Here is a 23,908-nt window from a genome sequence, read left to right as displayed (position 1 = left end):
TTATTTTATTAACTTTTTATATTATTATTATTTTTAATTTAATATTTTTTTTAATTTATGTTTTTATTATTTAATATTTAAATATTTAAAAAATGTATTTTTTTGAAATTTATAATAAAAAATAATTTATAAATAAACCAATATAAAAGTTAAATTACTTATAATAAACAAACATAGCTTACCCACTGTAGCGCTCAAGCTTTACACACACCTTACCATTCATATTCTCAATCCATATCCACAGCTTACCGTTTCCGTTTGTTGTAAATAAAGTAAATATCAGATGATACATAACACATGAATATGGCTACCTCTCAAGTCAAACTGAACAGAACATGCATTCATTACTTTCCCCCAGCCAGTACTACTGCTCTTTTTCTTGGCAAACACATGTTCAGTGATCACATAAAAGGTATGTATGTTCAGTGTTCACCATTATAGTTGATGTTGGTTATTTTTTATTATAACTGGAATGGTGAAGCTTCATCATGAATTTCTGTAGCCCTTGCTAGTAACCTGGCTAGAAGTACACTCTCTCTGATAAATAGGTAGAAACTATGGCGTCCTAAACCCAGCCCCAGCTTCTTCTGGTTTCTCTTCCTGGTGAATGATTTTGCAGCTTTAATACAGTGTAATGGTTAGATTCAATGGTAGTGAATAGAGCAATTGTAACGCACTAGGTCGGAAATGATCATTATAAAACCCCCAACCACCCGATTCTTCTATCATTATAAAGGCCCCAATCACACTATTCTCCTAGCATTTGAGGCCGAAAAGAAAGTGGCATGGGGTTTGTCTGTTTTCCATGGATTGCATCATCTAGAGCTAATGGAGATGGGGAAGCTTCGCCATGGTGTGGTCAACCGATCAAGCGCCGGCCGCTACTTTGTGGGATCATTGGCAACGGGAAACAAGTTGCAGTGAAGAAACTCACAGGGACTGGGTTTTCAAATGAGAAGGGGGTTTTGCAGATCCGGAGTCTGGCCAATATCCACCATGGGGACATGGTCATATTGATGGCACGCCTCTGGGAAGCAAGGGAAGCTTCTATTGAAACCAATGGCGGTCATCTGGATTTCGATAACAGATATAAAATCGCAGAGGAGGCTGCTGAAGGGTTGCGCTATCTTCACCATGATTGAGCCAATCCAACAATCATAGCGACATGAAATCCAACAATATAACTGTGGAATCTTTTGTTGAATAGAGTACAAGTTGGAGATTTCAGCCCTACAAGTTCTTGCATCACTCAGGTAACTCGGAATACCTGTGTTTCAGATGTTTATTTGTTTTGAGTCGCTGTGTGTTTTGCAATACCCAGTTTTAGTAAAGGGTTGCGTAATCTTTAAGCACAGAGTATGGAGTGTTGTACTGTTATTGATCTCTGAGAACTATAGCTGATTTATGAAGGGAAAATTGTCTGAGAGCAGAGGCAGAACAACTATGCATGATAAAATAGGCTATGTAGATCTATTGACAACTATTATCAGTGACACGAAATGTGCCATGGTTGCTGCCCTAACTGCCTACAGAATCAGCAAAGATATCAGAGATTGGAAACATAATCTGAGAGCAGAGGCAGAACAACTATGCATGATAAAATAGGCTATGTAGATCTATTGACAACTAGTATCAGTGACACGAAATGTGCCATGGTTGCTGCCCTAACTGCCTACAGAATCAGCAAAGATATCAGAGATTGGAAACATAATGTTAGTCAATTCCAATCAATCTAATTTTCCTTTGGCCAAGATTACCGAAATGTTACTGGGTTTACCAGTATGCCGACCTTAACTGCCTGCAGAATCAGCAGACGTATCAGAGATTGGAAACAGAATGTTAAAGCAATTCCAAGCAATCAAATTTTCCTCTGGCCAAGACTACCAAGATTTTACTCCACCTACCAGGATGCCGACCCTAACTGCCTACAAAATCAGCAAACATATCAGAGATTGGAAACAGAGTGTTACTCAATTCTGAGCAGTCATATTTTCCTCAAGCGAGGATTACCTAGATTTTACTACGTTTCTCTGGATGCCGACTCTAAATCAGCAAGCGTATCAGAGATTGGAAACAGAATGTTGCACAATCCCACTCATAGAAGCAGTCCAATTTTACCTCCAGCGATGATTACCATGATTTTATGCAGCCTACCTAGAGGCTCACCCTAAGTGCCTACAAAAGATATTAGAGATTGGAAACAGAATGTTACTAAATTTTCACTCAGACAAGCAATCCAATTTTCCTCCCGGTGGATGACCAGGATTTTACTACTACCCAGATGCCTACTCAGATGTTGAGCAGCAGGAGAGGGTGCTTATTCCCATCTCTGTGTTACAAGGCATATTGTTATGTCTGAGTTTAAGTATATAAAATAATATGTTTTTTATTATGTAGGGGAGGGAAATTTTTTTTTTTTAAATGTAAGGAAGGTTTTTTTTTAATCAATGTAACGGAGATTTTCTTGAAATGTAATGGAGAATTTTTTAACAAATAAGGTTGAATTTATCTATTTGGGTGTTGGACTCACATGCTGAAGTTTATGTAATGAATTTTTTATAAATAAGGTTGAATTCATTTGGTGTTGTATTCAGATGTTGAAGTTTATGTAATTGTCGTGAGTAATTAAAAAAAAAAATTGTAGTTTTTAATTATATTGTTAGATTTGATCATGGGTTAGAATAGATGGTGATGGGTGTACTGTTAAGTGATTTTAATGTGAAGGTTATTTTTTAAAACTGTGGGTAAAAATCCAGTTTTGTTAAGAGCCGGATTGGTCCAGATTGGGTGCGATATTCCAGTGATTTTGACTATTTAGATGCCCTGTGTCGAGGTTTCTCAAGCCACAGATCAAGCCTAATGTAATCTCTAAAAAAACTCAAACCACTTGACAAACAAAAAATACATTGCTAAATTTTCTAAATAAAAAGTGTGTTATCTTCTTCTACATTATATATATTATTAATCTCAAATCTATTATGATTAATTTATTGATTACCGAGATTTTACTACTACCCAGATGCCAACTCAAATGCTGACAACCACCGGGCAGGAGCTGCTTATCCCAATGTCTGTGTTACATGTGCATACGTGTATCCTTGGATGTGTATGCAGTATGCACAGAGCTCCTGCAATATGGGGATTCACTAAGGTGTGGAATAAAGGGCATTCAGACGGCCCTTCTTCCCAATGCCTACTCTGCAAGAAATTTACTTTAGATGTGAGTTGTTAGGTAGGTCTTTCAAAACAAAAAAATCAATTGTACTGATGTAACTATATCCAGTTATAGGTTTTTTTTATTATATCTATTTTTAGTTTGAAGATTTGAATTTGATTTATTTTTTAAATTTTAATATAAAAATAAAATTTGTAAAAATGTTGATGGATCATATTAAACTCTGGTTAAAAAATTATTCATATTTAAAAATATTATTTTTATGAAAATTAATCTATTCACATTAATTATTTTTATGAAAATTATAATAAAAATTAATCTGCGCTACCTATTTTTTTGAAAATCATAATAAGCAATAATCTATTTCCTAGAAGGAATAGCTATTTTTTCACAATAAAATTTTCAAGTTTCAAAATTTGTTAATTCTAATCACTATAATTATATTATTTTCTGAGTAGAATTGGTTGTGCAGTGTATATATAGCTGTAGTCTAATTTATAGACGAAATAGTATTTTTATCAGAATTCACTAAAATCTGGCAATACAATTTCAAGATTTTTTGTTGTTCAAAATATATTTTTGAATGTATAAATGGATCCAACACATCCAACACACTGAAAAACCCTGGGGCGCTTGAATTATGCAGATCTCTATTGGATTTTGATTAAAAATTTCCAAAAAATAGTCGTTTCATTTATAAATTAGACTACAAGGTATATATATATATATATATATATATTAAAAAGTATTATTTTATTTTTTGAATAGAATTCTTACTCTATCTTATTTTTATGGAACATTTGTATTAAGTAGATTCACTTAAAAGATAGCAAAAGTACTATAATCATTGGGACTTGACTAATTGAACTAACCCTATAGGTTATATATTTATATATTATTATGTTGGTGTTTATTTTGAAATATTTTTTTTAGAAATAATAATAATAATAATAAATTAGATGAATAGATAAGATTTAATAAACAATGTATATATTTTGTTGTCTTCACATACAAAGAAATCAAATTAAATATAACTATAATAGTTAATATTTTTTTTTTGTTTATTATTTAATTTCAACTATTTCAAAATCACACCTATATGCTTTATAACTATTCTTAGAATTAAAGAAAGTGGGATTGAAGTACGAAGGAATCAATGTTATATAAAACAAAATTAAAAAAAGTTCACCAGAACATCTAAGAATACAATTTAACTTCATCCTCTCTTTTTCATATGGATCAATATTTAGATAGCCTCTTTGCTGGACTGGTTATCATACAGCATTCTGTTTGTATTTAGATCATTATATTTCCTTAATATAATCTATCTCGTTTTTTCCTCTGAAAAAAAAAGAATACAATTTAACTTCAATCATACTAACTTATCAGACTTAATTAACAATTTAGCCTATATAGCTACCGTTAATTATAAATTATTTTGATAATAATTTATTTATATTGTATGATGTTTTTTTTTTTTATTTACTAGATATTCGTTTTTTCATATAGCTAAAAAAACCAAGAACCTGAAAATATTAAATAATAGTCTAAATTTTCTCCTATGTTAAAATTATATTTTAAAAAACTAAATCGATAGGCAGAGGTTAGCTGAGTTGGCTGAGTTCTATTGCTAAAGCACCTCACTAATGGTCGGTCACAGGGCCGATTCTCCTCACAGCCTTTGGGCTTAGGCTTTGTTAATAAGCCAACAAGATGTAATCTCTTCTATAGATATGCCTAGATAAGGCTTTGTTAATAAGCCAACAAGATGTAATCTCTTCTATAGATATGCCTAGATATTTCCTCGGAAAAAAAAAAAACACTAAATTAATCATTTTAAATATATCATTGATTTTTTTTATTAAAAAACAAAATTAACTTATTATCATCATAAATATTATAGCAGGTTTTTATTTTCCAATCTAATTTGTCTAGAATTCTATAAGGAATCATTGAAATCACATGGACAGGTGAACTCTTCACAATCTAAGTGCCCCAAGGGTTTTTGAGGGTATTGAATTAATATATCCAGTCAAAAAACTAGTTTAAACAACACAAATCAAGATTTAACCACAAACTTTTCAGACTGCCAAAAATTCACCAAAAAATATAAAAATGACACTTAAAAACAACCATTTTATATATATAAAACACCACTCTCTATATTTAAAACACCAAAAAAAACATTTAATAACGATTTTTTAATTTTGTATTTTTTTTTTTAATATTACTTATTATCATCTTAAATATTATAAACATTTTCATACTAGTGTAAAAAAATCCACTCCGATTTCAAAATGATGTGGCTAAATCTATTTATATAACCAAGAAAACAAAAGCGTTTATCTAAATAGGAGGATGAAAGCGAATTATTGATTTTAGGCATTTGTGAAGCTCAATTAACATCGTATGAAGATGAAGGCGAATAATTGATTTTAGGCGTTTGTGATAGTTCAATTAGTTGTTTTTTCTTTTTTAATTAATTTTTAACATTTAAAAAATTAATATGTTAAATTTTAATCGTGAAATAAAAAAGTTAATATGTTAAATTTTAATTCTGGAAAAAAAAAATATATATATATTTTAAATTTTAATTGTGAAATAATAATATGATAGAATGGTTGGTGGGAGGGGAGGGCAGAGGAGAGGAGAGGAGAGGTGTTGTATAGTTTTAAGGAAGTTAAAGTTGTATAGTATTCATGGGTTTAAAATGTTTGACAAACAATTAAGCTAAAGCTTATGCTTTCTATCAAGGGATTGTTTTGGGAGATTCTTTATTCGATATTTGGTGAAGGGCTCTTTTCCAACGCACAAAACATTAGAAAGTCTTATGAAAAGAATTAGGAAAGTAGTGGAAAAGTCATCTTCAATAGCATATTCCCATGTTTTCCATAATCTTAACAAAGAGGTAGACCTATGTACCAATAAAAGGTGTAAATTAAGATTGGGAGATTTAAAAATCCATTGCCTAATTAAACCCTCTTATATTCCTTAGAGCTAAATATATTAATATTACGTTATTATGAAAAACTATATTATCATGTGCTACATAATCTTTTTGTTCTGAGCCAAACGTAAACTTGCATATAAATACTATATTCTCATTCTAATTTAAAATAATAATAATAATTAACAAAATATAAATTAAATTATTAATTTTTTTAATATAAAAATTTAATTACAAAATAATAATAATAATTAAAATAATAATAATAACTAAAATAATAATAATTAAAATGGTATATGATTAAAAAAAAAAAAAAAAACTCATTTCTAAATAAAGATCTGACGAGTAAAATTTACACCGTTGTAAATCAACTCACTCCACCCATCACTGAATTTGAACATATAACTTCAATAACACATTTAAAAGTTAAATTGAAAATATTAAAATTTATATTTGGTGACTGACTCAAATCTATGGAGTAAATACGTTAAAGTGATATCTAGGATCATATTTTCCTTGTTAAAGGTGATTTGATTCATGCCATAAACTATGCGTCTCATAACTATTTCGTGTTTGGTTTGTGTCGCTAAATTAGTTGCCTAACACCTTGTTTGGAATTCAAAACTTCGGTTGATTGGGATAAAAGGGAATTAGATACATTAAAATTGCTTTAATGGTTAGTTATTTAAAGAATGTTTAATTATTTATAAATAGGTTTTTTTAATTGGAATAGTGTTAACTTTTAAGATTTGATTTTCTTTTCTCTTTTTTTGTTATGTGTTAATGTTATATGAGTTATGTGTTAATGTTATATGAATAAATTTGTTTAGATGTTTTAGAGTTTTGGATTGGAATTAGGTGAAATAATTTTTAGATTTGTAATATTTTTTGTTTTTATTTTTTTAAATGTGTTTTTTATTGTATATATGAATTTAGTATAGTGAGAAATTTTTGAGGTATTATGGTAGAGAATTCACAACTCAAATTTATGATTTCAAGAAATTTTTAGTAAATTCTAATCAATCCCAAGTGGAAAATATAGCCTTAAAATTTTCAAAACAGTCTAACAAGTAGACTACACCTATGTGAATTCATAACCCCATTATGAAGGTGTGTCATATTTATTTAAGAAACACTTCCCTTCTAGAGTCGTACATAAATACACAACTCTAGGAGCGGGGTGTTTCTTCAAGATGACTAAAGTTTTCATTGCACTAGTTAATCATATTGATTCATAATTATTGATTATTTAAGCTAAGAATGTGATTATTAAGCTTATAGGCATGTGTATTTTGGAATATGGCTTCCAAATTTTAATTTAATTATTAAGTGGGTGTTAGAGATTTAACCTCAAGAGAATATTTTCAAATATTCATAGTAGTATTCACAAATCAAAGGTTGAGACTCATCTCAAACGTAGTTATGCCCTTTCTGTCATTTAATTAAATTAATTAATTAAAAAAAAGGACATACTAACATGTGTCATATCAACATGAGTTATGGCTTTTTGGGCATGTGGTATTAGTAAGCCATGATATTGGCGCATGGTCTTGTAACAAAGCCTATTTACAAGTTAAGAATCTCCATGGTTAAAAATCTTGTTATATGTTTTTTTTTAATGTATATATGTTCAACTCCTATATTAATTTTTTATAATTAATGATAATAATAATATTTTACAATAAAATTATAATTTATTATTTTTTATTATTTTTTTAATCTTGACAAAGTGAGATGTATCGTGAGATAAGTGTTTTAATGTGTATCAACATTTACTAACCATTTAATTATCTTCGGCTAAGTGTTTTGATGTGTATCAACATTTTTTTTAATCTTGGAAATCTGATATATATCATGAAGTAAGTGTTTTGTTGCTTATTATGGATGGGTGTCTATCAACATTTACCAACCATTTAATTTATATGGTTGTGCTAGTTTAGATTACGAGCATAATATCTCATGTTTATTATGTTCATGGGTTACTTCCCTTCTCTTCTCTTTCTGATGTGCTTATTATTCATGTTGATTTAGGGTTTATTGACAATTTCAGTCAATCCCCATCTCTTGTTATTTCAATATGGTATCAGAGCCAATGTGAACTTCTCTTTTTTATTCAACTATTCATTTGAAGTGGATCTCGAGTTGTGGCCAATAAAAATTGACAAGTGCTAGTTTTGGATCTAGAAGTTAGGAACAATATTTTTTGTACAATGCATAATTTTTCTAAAATTTCTACCCTTTATTTTGCTAATGTTTTTCTTCTTTGGCACTTTTTTGGTTCTTTCAATGGATATAAGGAGATTTTTAGCAAAGAATGTGTCTTCTTCGAGGGTAGCACACTCTTATTTTTCTCTCTTTCAGCAAAAAATATGCAAACAGGAAACATCGGTTCTATTTAAACAAAGGATTGCTTCATAGTGGCATTTTTTTATTGTTGTTATTATATGGTTTCAAACCCCTTATTCACCTCTTTAGTAGGTTATCTTAGGGTCATCATGGAGACTTCTATTTTATGGACTCGATGACTACCATATTGTTACAAATATGGAAATGAACTTTGCAATTCAAGTTATATCAGATTCAATGGATGATACTACTAGTATTGACTCCACCCCATTTTAAGATATTCTTCATATTCTGAGGATTGGTACTTTTATATTGAATATTATATTTGGTGACACAAGGCCTACTCCTCAACCTTTGAGAGTGATTCATAGTGACTCTAAAAAACCTGTTGTCATATGCTTATGAAGGAAGATCCATCTCAACTCCTTTAATGCAATTTCAACTCAAAGGTCTACAAGATCTATCCCACTTTAACTTAGTGATGATTCAACATCTAATTATCAAATTATTCCAATGGATCATTTCTTGATCCGAACTTAAACATGAACGCAACAAATTACAAATATAACCTTAAATACAGAGATACAACAGAAATAATACTTCATTTCATTAATATCAAATACTGAAATATGCTTACAAACAGAATGGAAATAAACTAGTTCGAGCGATGGTAGCCTATCTCTGAGAAGAAATGTGGCTGCTACATGGCTCTAAACTATGTTACAATGAGGTTCAAGGGGCTATTTATATTGATCAACAAGGGAAAACCCTAAACAACCAAAACCCTAACCCCAGGAGATGGAATGCAAGAGTTTTGGGCCTCGTTGGGGTTAGTTGGGCAGCCAACTTCCCAGGGTCGTAACTTAGCCATAATATCTTTGTTTGGCATGTACTATACCGTGTTGGAAATATCTATTCGAGTACTACATGATTGGTGGCATGCCCATAGCGTTGCGGACATTATATAAAAAAAAAAACCAACAACAACAACAACAACGCCATTTATGGGGTCAAAACTGCTCTTGAATTTCAGGACCCTAAAAACTGCTAAAAATAGTAAATGTTGTAATAAACAAGGAAATGGATGAAACCAACTGTAGGCCCAAGTGGAATAGGCGGGTGGCCACCAATATCCACTTGGACCATTGCTATTGTGTGGATATCTATACTTCACACCATGTTATTTTTCCTCATGGGACATCTTCTATGTAGAACAATTCAATGGCTTCTCCTTTAGAACCTCATTGGAGACCCCCCTTGCTCCATTATGGAATTGCATTTGTCGTGGTACTGTGATGTTATTGGGAAGTTTTATCTTTATATGACCTGCACTCAGTCTTACAAGGGGGAGGTGTTATTTAATGATCTATTATAACCTCTTGTCTATATTTATTAAGGATGTTGTGCATAGGGTTAACCCTATGCTGAGATGAGTATTTGTTAATCCTCTGACTTCTTTATTTTGAGTATCATATTTTCAAGTTGGTTATTCACACGCCAATATTCACTTATAATTTAGCTATCAATACTCTATATTTTGGCCACGACCACTCTTTCAAGGGCATTGGGTGTTTATATACCCACTCTCGTCTTATATTTGAGCCTCCTTCTAAGCTTTGCTCCCTTAATTTCACCTATGTTGGGTATCCATTAACAAACATGTCTATTGTATTTGAGATAGTCTTATTCAATATTTTTCAAATATATGGAGTTAGATATTTGCAGTCTCACTTAAGCTACAATTGATCTTGTTTGGGGTGGGCACCCCAATATCCTCTCTATTACATGGCTTGGACATTACATTTCATAATGTTCATAGAGTAGAGTTCTCTTCACACTTAAATTCACAATATATGGAATTTATTGTTTATGCTTTTACCTTCTCCCTTATTTCTTCTAAAGTATATCCATGTGGTCTTCATATCTCATTTATGTCCAATTTGATGGAAACTTATACATCACCATTTTAAATTGATCCCAAATCATCAAAAGCGGTTTGATGGCACCTCTTTGAAAAAATAACTTTTGAAAGGCCCTTGTAGATTGTTAGACCTCTTTGAAAGATAAATTTTCAACTTCAAAGAAAATAATTTATCAAGTCCATCATGCCAAAACACAAGATGTCCCAACAACCCAGTATCTCAAACATAACCTTTGAATTTCCCCAATAGGCCATTGGGAAATATTTGAAGAAACAAACATTCAAATTTCCCTATTAGGCTTTCAACCAAAATCTAACAAGGTTTTGATTTCTAAGTCAAGGGAACTAGGCCTATTTGAAGCATATTCAATCTAAGGAAAAGGGAATTAAACCCAAATTGAAGGAACAATTTAACATTTAACAAAGGGAAGTTAGCAACTTCCAAAGTAATACTACAAGGCATACATGCCTATTCAAAGGAGTACTTTGAATGGAGATAATTAACTAGGAAAATAAACCATTTTATGGGCTTCTACTTAGTTCTGACTTGGAATTTTCCTTTAGACATACGAACCTACAACGATACTTTGAACTAAATGTGGTCATCACAACTTAGTTCAAAAGAATAGTAAAGCTTGAATGCAAAATCTAATTCAATACAATGAAGTATGAGCTAATATTAATTACAAAACTATCCATATAATGCAAAAATCATGCATACAATGCCATATATTCATAAACTCTATTTATAAATCAATACATAAGAGAAACAAAAGCTTAGTTGCAAAATTATAAACAAGAATTCAACACAAATATTGGACATTTATCTTTGAATAAGCTGGTCCAAGGAAATCGGCAACTAGTGAGTGATTTTTCACTCCACTATAGACAATCCTCTATGGATGCCACCCTCAAGTTAGATTATGAGGTCCTCAATGTAAATAAAACAAGCTATATCATAAAATAATCTACTCACTTTATATCTAATTTAAAATCTACCTCTTTAAAAGAATTTGACATCCTTGTTAGCTTTGATGTAACAAAATTATATTCTAAGATTCCGATGGAAGAAGCTTTAAAAGTCATTAAAAATCTAATTGATGATGAAACTATTGACCTTGTAAAAATTTGCTTGAAGTCAATTTATTTCAGTTATAGAGGGGACATTTATGAGCAAACAGATGGCATCACTATGGGATCTCTGCTTTCCCCAGTGATTGCCAAGAAAAATCCATAAACTCTTTCCCTCTAAAGCCTACACACTAGAAAAGATTTGTGGATGACACCCATTTCATTTGGTCTCATGGCAGGGAAAAAATTTCAGAATTCTTGAACCATATTAATAACCAAATGGATAGCATTAAATTCACAATGGAATTAAAGGAAAATGGAGAACTACCATTCCTTGACATTCTTCTCTCCAAAATGCAAGATGGTGGGTTAGCTCATAAAGTTAATCGCAAGAAAACTTACATGGATAGATACATTCAAGAGGACTCCCACCACCACCCCTCTCAAAAAAATTGTGTCATAAGCACCCTTGCTATTAGATTTAAGAGAATATGTGACAACGATCACTTAAATAACGAACCCAAATATATTACTAGAGTATTCAAAGATTAGGGGGATCTACGCTTTTCCCCAGTGATTGCAAAGAAAAGGTCATAAACTCTTTCCCTCTAAAGCCAAAAAACTAGAAAATATTTGTGGATGACACCCATTTCAATTGGTCTCATGGCAGGGAAAAACTTTTTGAATTCTTGAACCATATGAACAACCAAACAGACAACATTAAATTCAACATGGAATTAGAGGAAAATGGAGAACTACCATTCCTTGACGTTCTTCTCTCCAAAAGGCAAGATGGTGGGTTAGCTCATAAAATTTATCGCAAGAAAATTCACATGGATAAATACATTCAAGAGGACTCCCACCACCACCCCTCTCAAAAAATTGGTGTCATGAGCAACCTTGCTATTAGAGTTAAGAAAATATGTGATAATGATCACTTAAATAACGAACCCAAACATATTACTCGGGTATTCAAAGATCAAGGGTATAACGAAAATCTTATTAGAAATACTATCAAAAAGTCTCTGAATAACAATAAGAAAAAGATAAGTAAGAAGGATTTCATCAAAACTATCAAGCTTCCATATATCAAGGGACTACCGATAAGATAGCCAACATCTTTAATAGAATTCAAATTAGGGTTTCCTTCTCTCCTCCTAGCACTTTACAAAAATGTTGGACCATTCCAACGACCAAGTTGATCCTAAAAGAAACAAAAGTATCTATTTGATACCTTGTGGATGTAGAAAAGTTTACATTGGTGAAATTGGTCGCTCGGTCCAAACGAAGCTCAAAAAACATGGTGTTGGTATCATTCATGACAGATTTAAGAAATTTACATTATTTGAACACTCAAAAATTACTAAGCACCACATTTACGTAGAAAATGTCAAAGGTATTGCTTCTACTGATCATTATTCCAAAACAAAAATTAGAGAAGCCTTAGAGATAAAAAAACACTAATAACTTTAATCATGATGATGGATGAAAACTCAGTTTGTCTTGGTCCCATATTATTAATCTCATTATCACTAATCAATTTTAATGTTCTTCAATTAACTTCATCATTTCTAATCTATTTTAATTTTATTAATTAAATTAGTATCTCATTAATTAATTAGTTGCATTAATTTTACTAATACATTATTATTCTATCTTTAATTACATCATTCTCATCATTAACCTAATTTACATCATTCATATTATTATTTCTTTAATTACACTATTTCATTTACATTATTTAAATTAATTTTTCTTAAATTATATCATTTTATTTATTATATTATTTTAGTCATAATGTTTATTATTAATCCTCATTATAATAATTATATTATTTCACTTACATCGTTTGAATTATTTTTTTCTTAAATTACATCATTATATTTATTAGCTTAGCAATCACAATTAATATAATAATTATAATCATTATAATAATTAACTATTATATTCATTATTATAATAAATTATTATTACAATTAATATATTAGTATTACAATTATCATATTAATATTACAATTAATAATTAATATTATAACTATTTTAGTGATTCTATTAGAATAATTTATTATTATTTTAATTATAATATTGTTTATTTTTTATTTATTATTAATTATATTATATTATTTTGTTTTGTTTTTTATTATTTTAATTATATTATTATGATTAGCTCATTAATTATATTACATTATCTTAATTATTATCTAATGGTTGTTACATCTTTAATTATCTTCTTGATTTATTATTTTATTTATTATATTAATTTGTATTATATCTTCTAATTTCTAATTAACAATTTTTTTAAATTTACCTTCCTTTTAATTTAGTCAACATTATACCTTTAAAAATTAAATATTATTTATTTACATATTGATCAGCTAGATATATCCAAGATTCTTATGTGAATCTCCTAATGACGGGTTGTGATACTTAGCCCAAAATGTCAATTAAAAAACTATCCACGCAGAACACCAAAACTCTCTTCAAGCTACATATGTTCAAGTGTAACATACCCAGTCACTCTAGGCTAAGGCACATTACAATTCCTTTTATTTTGAACCATTTAAATCTGGGGTTCCTTTTATTCTGGCTCTTTTGTCCTTAATTATTGACTCTAGTACCAATTTATTAAATTGTGCCCTAAGTATGAACAACATGCAAGTATAAAAATGTATAGATTGAAGCATAACAATTAATAACATGGGTAACCATATTTACACATCATAACATAATTAAACAAAAAAATTACACGTAATATATAATAACATTGAACAAAAAAAAATCATAAAACACTTATCTTTAATGAATTCCACAAATTTATTTTTGACTAAGAAAATTCCTCCCTCTTAACCATTGTTGTTCCTAGTCTCTCAACATCAAGTCACCCCTTTAGGAATATGATACCACAAGAGCTAAAAGGAGCACTCTATCACTCAACCAAATACCTTCCTATACATAGTTTTTTCACTCACTACTATCCATCTCAATAACAAAGTTCTCTCTTCTCAATTTTTTCACTCACTATTATCCATCTCAATAACCAAGTTCTCTCTTCTCCCCCTCACCCACACAACCCAAGAGGATATCCCCCTTCTCTACAACTATATTCCCTCGGGTTATCTCTCCCTTCTAGGGCCTCAATGTGGGCCAATCAATAAAATGTCTATGTTGGCACACCATGAATGCTTCAATGATAGTTATACCTCAATTTTCCCTATGAATTATCTATTTGTAATGTCCCCCTTACTAATCTTATACAACCACACAAAATTGGTAAGCATGACATGCAAGAATGAATGAATAAATGCCCTCAACTCATAAAAATAAAGGTTAAGTATGCATGTTTCCATCTTAACACTTAGGCACTTTCCTAACTACTTGCACAATTCCCAAGGATATTATCCTTTACATCATTTAAAGTATGTGTACTTTGGGTTATGATAAATTAAACATTGATATTTGATTTGGCCTCTTTATCCCTTGTCTTTCCCCACTCATGGAGTCATATCCCCTCACACTATTTTCCTCCCTCTGTCACACAATGAACAATGTATTTTTATTAATAACATGTTGTGCACTATTTACATTACATATGTTGGGTCGTTGGTCATATCATCTGACACACCATCCTATATAAAATCATGTACAAGTACGTTATAAAATAAGGGGTATTACATTCCCCTCTCTTTTACTTTTCCACTATCGTTAGTGCATATACTATAGAGGGGTCACACATAATTATAATATACACAACAAAATTTATATATAGATGAGGGTATGCCTCCCTCATAACATATTCGAATTCCTACATGGAATCCTAATGGTTGTAACAACTCCACTAGACCTTTACCAACCCTATGGTTTTGTTCAAGATCCCCTTGACTTTTCCAATCCAAGATGCACATCAACTCTATCTAAAAGTCCCATTTGGGCTCAACTTGAATCACAATTAAATCAATCACATGGTTAGAGTCATGTGCATACTTTTTCAATAATGAAACATGAAAATTATTATCAAATGCATAGATGTGGATAATGCAAGCTCATATGCAACTAGCCCAGTTATGTTAAGTATATTTATGATCCACAAAATCTAGCTACCGATATGTTGCAACTTCCCAATTTCAATATGCTCCTCTTGGGCCTCACTTTCAAAAATACATGGTCACCCACTTAAAACTCTTTGGCTACTCTAACCTTGTATACTGGACTCTTTTGTCTATCATGAGATTCCTTCAAGTTCTATTTGATTTTAGTCACTTACTCCTCCACTTCCTTGAGCATTTATAGCCCAAACACCACTTTATCCCTTGGATGATACCAATCGAATAGTGTATTGAATTTTATGTGATAGAATATCTCAAATGGGTTCATTTTTAGTGATACCTAATACCCATTATCATAGGGAAATTCAACTAAGTGTAAATACTTTTCTCATTTGGATGATTTATCCATTACATACAACCTCACAATATTTTCAATAATATGATTAACTATTTATATGTGTGGATGATAGGTTGTAGTGAAGTTCAAATTTTTGCTCAACCCCTTGAATAATCCTTTCCAAAAATTCAAGGTAAAATTAGAATCTCTATCTGAAATAGTGGCCTTGGGCACTCCTTGCAGTCTACCCACTTCTTTCATATAATTTTTTCTTATGTCTATTGTCTTATGATTCATCTTAACCAAAATAAAATGAGCTATTTTGATTAACTTGTCCTTTACCACCATGACTGATGCATGTTCCTTCACTGTTATTGGAATTTGAGTGATGAAATCAATGGTAATTATCTCCCATTTCCACTCTGAAATGGGCAATGGTTGTAGCAAACCAGCTTGGTGTCCATGTTCATCCTTAATTTCTTGGCATTCCAAGCATTTAGTTATATAATCAGCCACATCCTTCTTTAAGCTTGGAAAAAAATGCTATTTTTTTATGGCCACAAGAGTCTTGTAATAACCTGGATATCCAACATAAGGAACATCATGCATTTTTTTAATTAATTTTTTTAAGTTCTTGTGAATTTGGCACTTAAACCTTGTCCTTGTACATGGGAATTTGATCATCGTTCAACTCATAATGTTATGTTGTGGCTGTAACTTTGTTTGTTATAACATTTCCTTCACTTGCACATATTGTTGATTTGATTTTTCAACCTCTACAATTTATATTTGTATAGATGAGTTGTATATGCTTATGGTTGTAGCATGCATATCATATATCCTTCTACTAAATGCATTACCCACTTTTTTTCTTTTCCTCTGACATGATATATCTCAAATTCATATTCACTAAGAAATTTCAACCATATTACTTGTCCTACATTCAAGGTTGCATGTTCAAATAAATATCTCAGACCACTATGGTCTATCCTCAACACAATCCTCCTGCCCATGAGATAATTTCTCCACTTTTTAAGAAAATATATTATGATTTCCAACGCTAATTCATGAGTGGCATAATTCTCCCCATGTGCCTTTAATTTCCTAGATTCATAACATACTACATGGCCATTTTTCATAAGTACTCCATAAAGCCCTTCTTTGCATACTCGAGTTCACACAACAAATTCTTCATTTGGATCAGTGATTTTAAAAAGTGTTTCACTTCTAATAAATTCTTTCACTGATGAAAACTGACTTCACACATTGTTTTTCATTCAAATTTCAAACCTTTCTTTTGCAAAGAAGTGATTAGGTGTGCAATGTTTTAAAAACCTCAAATAAATATTCTAATATAGCTAGCAAGCCCCATGGATAATCTAAATTTAGTGACATTTCTTTGTGTTGGACAAATTCTTATTGCTTATATATTATTTGGATCCTTAAAGATGCTTTCTTTTAATATGATATGCCCCAAGTCGTGGATTTGATTTTGGTTAAAAAAGCATTTACTTAACTTGGCATAGAGTTTATGCTCTCTTAATACTAGTAACACCATCCTTAAATTTTGTTTATGTTCTTCCTAGATTTTGAAATAGATAAATATGGAATGAAAGAATACAATGACAAACTCATTAAAGTAGTTTTTGAAAATTCCATTTGCTAGGCACATAAAAATAGTTGATTCATTTGGTAATCCAAATGGAACCACCACAAATTTATAGTGCCCATGCCTTGTCTAAAAGGTTGTCTTACTTATGTCTTCTTCCTTAATCCTTACCTTATGATAGCCAAACATCAAATATATCTTGGATAAGGCCTTAGATCATTTCATATAATCAAATAAGTCTTCTATCTTGGGAAAATGATACATGTTTTTTATTGCAACCATTAGTCTAATTGTTCTATGTTTTGGCCTTTTTTGGCTAGAATCCAATGATATAATTCTTCACAATATTGTATTTTTTTTTGTTTAAATTGAATTTTTAAATGCATAGATGCATTCAACACCCTAAAATACCCCTAAGGAAAATATGCCTACCTCATAGCTCAAACCTACAATTTCAATTAATCCCTACCTGATTTTGGCCAAATTTGACTAGAAAATCTGCCCAAAAAAAGGCGAAAATGTAGAGAAATCAAACTACTGAGAGAATTTGTTACAAAAATGGGCCTCCTAAAGAAATTATAAAATAATAAACCATGTGTGATACATCAAAGTTGTATATGCCGCATCATATTTCCATATAAACTAGAATACTAATTGGTTTGTGTGGAGTTTAGTGCCCATCAGGTCACTGGTTCAAATCTCATGGGGAGGGACTAAGGATGGAAGCCACCTATGGGGGATAAAAAAGTATCCCACACTAGGGCATCCAAGCTCAATAGAGCCTTGCACAATCTTGGTAACAAAATCCCATGGGTGGGCAAATCATTCTTCAATCCAACATTAGGATTGACTTTGGCCTAGGCTCAACCTAGTTGGGGAAAATAACTATAATATAGAATTATTAAATATAAGTTTAAAATATTCATGATAAGTTTAAACTCTTGGACATAAATAATAAATATCATAAATAATTACTAGTAATATATAGTATAAAAATGAATGAAATAATTTATATTAATATATGACAATAATATTTATTAATAATAATAATTTATGGTAATGATGATGATTAATATCCACTAAGACCAAATAAGGTCTATCAGGCCTTAAAAGGGTAAGATATTACTGGAAATTCTTAATAATTTTATTTCTATGCTTGAAAAGAATTAAGACAAACATTCCAATATGTCCATAGTTTTGTTGAGTTAAAAGGCCAAGAAGGTTGGTAGTGTGACAAACATTTTGAAATTTCGATCTAACATAAATATAAGTTGGACAATCTAAGAGAGTTATTTTCTTATTCAACCCTATTAGCATCACAAAAGTGACAAGCTCTTTCATCCCATGGTGTTTTTGGAAATGAACAAGTTCGCCTAGTGTCAAAACAAAGAGATATGTTTGACTTTAAATATTTGGGTTTATCATCTCCTTGTATTATATTAGTTTCCTATTTCACTCTTTCCTTTTCACTCCTTAATTTTTCCTTCAATTTTGACGTAACAATATTTTTAATATTATCCTTATTCTCCAAAATTATTTCCTCCATTATCTCCCAATGGTCTAGCCAAGTCTAGGAATCCTTATGTCATCCATGCTTGAGCCAAGCTGTTTTTGGCTAGAATTAAAAAAAAACTAGGAAACATTTTGTCCTCCATGTTGTTTAACCTCTTGTTATACATAACATACCTAGTCATATCCATGCTTTCAATTGGTAAAACGATTGCTTGGATGAGGTCAAAAGAATAAGGTGTATTTCTTTTATCTTTAGATTATAGGTTATAAACTAATTTTGGATCTATTCCATCTTCCTTGAGGAATCTATAGAGATATTACATCCCAAAACATACATCCATATAAAATCATAGTGGTGATGAAAGTACCAAAGAGGACTTTTTTTTCTTATTATTATTCCATATCTAAAATTTCACTAAATTACAATTGTTTTCAACTCCAAAATAAGCTTTTCATCCTTTATTTATCCCTTTCTCAGTGCTATAATTCCAATTAATCTTGTGATGGATATCAATTCCAAGATATTTGTATGAAGGAATTACCTCCAAATTGTCATTGTTATATATGAAAGTATCATATGTGATATTTCTAGATTTAATTATCATGACTTTCGTTTTGTTATTATTAGCAGTCATATACCCATCGTGGAACAAAAACCTTAAAGGACTTTTAGTTTCTTCCCAATATCATAAGGACCCCTTTCCAAAAGAATGATATCATCAACATAAAGGATAAGAGTGATGACTCTAACAATGAGAGTGGGGCAACACAACCTACTTCTTCCAAACATCCTTCAAACTTATCAATGTATATGTCATTGCTTGACTCTAATATTGTAGTTAGTGTCTTTCAAGCAACCCTCTATGGTCCTAAGCTTGGAAATAATATTATCATCCAACCTTGTCATATCAACCCTGAATTCAAGAGGAACCTTTATCTCTCGCATCCTCTTCCAAAGCTTTGTACTAGGAATGATGTCAAAAAATTCTAAAGAAAATGAAACAACAAAGGACATTATTTTTATCATGTCTCTCCTATACAATGATCTTGAGAGTAACAAGGTGGTCTGTAGTTGAATTATATATTCTAAAATTGTCTTGAAATTTATCTCGTTTATCATCGTTTTCCATCCATATGCTAATCTTCTTTTCCAAAATAATTCCATACAGCTTAGCTAAAGTAGGGATAAACATAATGGTGTTATAATAAGAAGGAATGATTTTGTCCCCATTTTTAAATATGGGTACAATTAGGATTTGTGTCCAAGGCTTAGGGAAGCCTTACTTCACAGCCAAAGTGAAGAGCCTATGAATGTAAGAGTGAGCATAGGCCCTCCTATTTTAAAAAATTTAGCTTGGTAGCCTTGAATGTCCTTAGCTTTCCTAACACTGAGCCACTTAATTCCAAACTCTATGTCTTGCAAAGAAAATATTTGTATTCTATAGGAAAATTCAAAATGGTGCTCATAATGTTAGGGTATTCATAAAGAATATTAAGATGGGAATTCCAATTCTTCAAGGGAACCATTTTGTTTTCTTTAGTTTTGCAAAATAGAATTTTCATCCAAAACTTCCTAGGATTTGATTTAGATAGGTGCAATAGTTTCTCTTGTTTTCTATTTATATAGTGCATTTTCTTCTTTTTAATAAGGGCTTTACACATATTTATCTTATTGATCTTTAAATATTCATAAGAAAGACCTCTATTGCTTTTCTAGAAATTTTATAATCATTATCATACCAAGGGTTGGTAGTTCTATTATTCTTTTTACAAGACACCTCCATAAAGGACTTGTTAACGAAACTAGAGAGGATTGTAGTAAAATTATAACAGAGATATTTGATGTTTTCCTCATAATTCAGTAAGTTTAAATACCTATTTAAATCCTCCAAGAATATATCAACTTTACTTTTTTCAAAAAATAGGTGCCTTCTATTCTCAACATTCTCTTGCATTGGGATTTTTGCATGACAAAGTTTAGGTTTAACATTAAAGGTCTATTATAAAATTCAAATTCAAGGTCATTTAAGAGGTCAAATTTACAACTTGGTTGGAAACAAGGATATTGGAAATCACATAATCCATGATACTATTTCCAAGATCATTAATACAAGTTATCTGGTTAGATTTTGGCTACTTAACTATGCCACTGCAAATTATTAGGTCTTGAGAACTACAAATCTTGACTAGCTTAGTATGAAAAACATTATCGGTTATGTCTTCAAAAATTATTTTTCTTCTACTAGCTAAACAAAGTCCTCATTTAGCCATAGAATATCAGGTATGGATTCATTTCTTAGAAGAATAGCTTAGTTAGTTGCATTTCTATCATTAAAGCCTCCTAATAAGAGGATATTATTGTAATTTTTTAGAATGTGAGTATCTTGTTCTAGGGTATTATAAGGACAAACTTATCTAGATTGTTTTTCTTATCAAGTATAGAATCAATAGGTGTGAAATAACATATTGCAAAATAAATCCTCTTAACATTAGTGTTAGATATTTCGATCTAAATGTATTGATTAAGAGGATATATCTTATGAAACCAAATATAAGGAGAAACAATATCATATATATATATATATATATATAGTATAGGCTATTCTTCCAATCACAATATGACAGGATTTCTTGTTCCATGTTGACCACAAGATGAATCTATTTATGTCAAGGACCTTAGACTCATCATGTTCCCATGTTTCAATTAGAAATATAATATCAATTTCACTCATGATCCAACTAAATATAGAACCTTTACACAAGGTAAACCATTACAATTCCAAAAAAGGATCTCGAGTGTTCAAAACTCTAATTTATTACTGTCAATTTGGCCTCTATCCCTAATAATATCCATTCTATTTATAATTATTATTTATTTGCATTCCTTTCTAGCTTCATTTACCTTTTGAACCTCCTTCCTTAACATAGTTTGGTATGTTGGAATGATGTATTCATTTATAAATATTCTTAACTAACATATAAACTTCCATTGAAATTCCACTAAATACGATTCATCATAATAGATCTAGTAAAAATAAACTAAAATATATATTATGAAGGTTAAATTCATTTAGATTCTATATTTGTTAATTATTGATTTGTTGTTTATGCATGAAATAAATAAAATGCAACAAAAAAGAAATTCACACAATGAACAGAAATATATGCTCTAGAAAACCCTTATGGGATAAAACCTGGTTGGAAGGTGAGGTTGCTCTACTCTCTTTTATCTTAAATGCAAATAATTCAAGCACAAATATGAAGACACTCTTTATCGAATCACCTAACACCTCTAGCCTTATAGGATAGTAAAAAACACTTACTCTCTTTGTTTTGATCTCTCACACCCACTCATAGTTGCTTTTCTCTACAATTATGGAACAAGATACAATAGAATATAATGGAATCATTTTTCCTCCTAGTGGCTCAATTATAACGTAACCCAATAACCAACTAGGGATCAGGATTGACTCCTTCAATGATTCGGGTGGATATTGGTGACCACCCGTCTATTCCACTTGGATCCCCACCATTATTTCTTTTAAGTTTCCTTAATTGTAGCACAACTTACTATTTTTGGCTGTTTTTGGGTCATAAACTTCTAGAGCCGTTTTGAGGGACTAAAAGAATTATTTAAAGAGAATGGAAAAACTAGAAAAGTGCCAAGCTAGTTTATTGATTTTTTTGGCCTCCTCTTCGAGATCTTTGAATTGAGGTATTATGATAGCCAAACAGAAATCATATTCCAAAGTTACGATGCCGGTAAGTTGACGTTCCAACTTACCCCAATGGGGCCCACAAGTTTGCAGTGCTTCATCTCCTAGGGTTATTTTTTTGGATGTTTAGGGTTTCTCATTTTTCTCAATGATAAAAAGGCCACTGAGCCTCATTGTAACACAGTTTAGAAGCTTGTAGCTACCACATTCTCTTCTCATAGATAAGCTACCGTTGCCTGAGGTAGTTTATTTCCATTATGTATCTAAGAATATTTCAGTTCTTTGATATTAATGAAATGAATTTTTATTTCTGCTACATCGCAGTGTTTATGTTTGTATATGTATTTTGTTGCGTTCCTGTATAAGTCTAGTTCAGTGGTTTCATAGAAATATGTTCTTTCTCTATTTTTATTTGCATGTCCCCAACAAGGTCAGGGTATAAGGAGTTAGGGCTTGAACTGGTTGAACCTATGCAAGACCAGCCTCACAAACCTCGACGACCTCCCATGGTGGAAGACAAGAAAGATGAGGGAGCAGGAGATCCTTCCAAAATGTTGCTCGAGGAAGCCATCGAGCGATAGAGGAACGCGATGATGGATAAATTTTCCCATATCCTTCGGTGGCTACCCCCAGGCAACACATCTTCATCTAGCAGCCACTCCCTTTAACGTACAAGTCAACTTTGACATTCCCATATTTGAAGGCCAGATAGATGCAGATGTTGTAGATAGATGGTTAAATCTATTTGAGGGATATTTTTTAATTCATGACATTTCCAATCAGGAAAATATTACTTTTTCACTCCTCAAAGTCACTCCCCATGTCAAGGACAGGTGGGAACCTACTGTGAACAAAAGGACGAGAGGGAATCTTCACTGTTTTGAGCCACGCCCACTTGGAATTCTTTCTTAAATGCCATTAAGGAACAATATTACCTTGTCGGTAGCTATGAAGATAAATACATAAAGTGGACCATGATGTGGTAGGGAAGGTACCAAGATGTGCCAAAGTTCACAAATATTTTTCATACCCTTCGCACGAAATTGGGTATCAAGGATTCTGAGTGGCATTTGGTATTCAAACAACTGTATACACAAGTACATACAGGACGATATGGAGTTCTTGGGCATCTCCTCGCTTTATGTCGCCTATTGATATGTTGTCAAGATCGAGCATAAATTTAAACAGAAAAAGCGAGACTTTGGATATGTGAATATGAAGCAAGGGAAAG

General features: G+C 31.2%; 1 protein-coding gene across 1 annotated transcript; it reads left to right on the top strand.

The window, feature by feature from the left end:
* Positions 1–785: 785 nt before the first annotated feature.
* LOC149261253 (leucine-rich repeat receptor-like kinase protein CLV1B) lies at positions 786–1,142 on the top strand. Its single transcript, XM_089368298.1, has one exon. The coding sequence runs from the start codon at positions 786–788 to the stop codon at positions 1,140–1,142; it is 357 nt and encodes a 118-aa protein (XP_089224424.1).
* Positions 1,143–23,908: the final 22,766 nt, after the last annotated feature.

This window comes from Pinus tabuliformis, chromosome 6 (assembly GCF_031772625.1).
Source record: "Pinus tabuliformis cultivar Carrire ecotype Pingquan chromosome 6, CPIR1, whole genome shotgun sequence".
Taxonomy (NCBI): domain Eukaryota; kingdom Viridiplantae; phylum Streptophyta; class Pinopsida; order Pinales; family Pinaceae; genus Pinus; species Pinus tabuliformis.
Note: the sequence above shows the minus strand (reverse complement) of the source record. Positions and strands in the feature narration are given on the sequence as shown.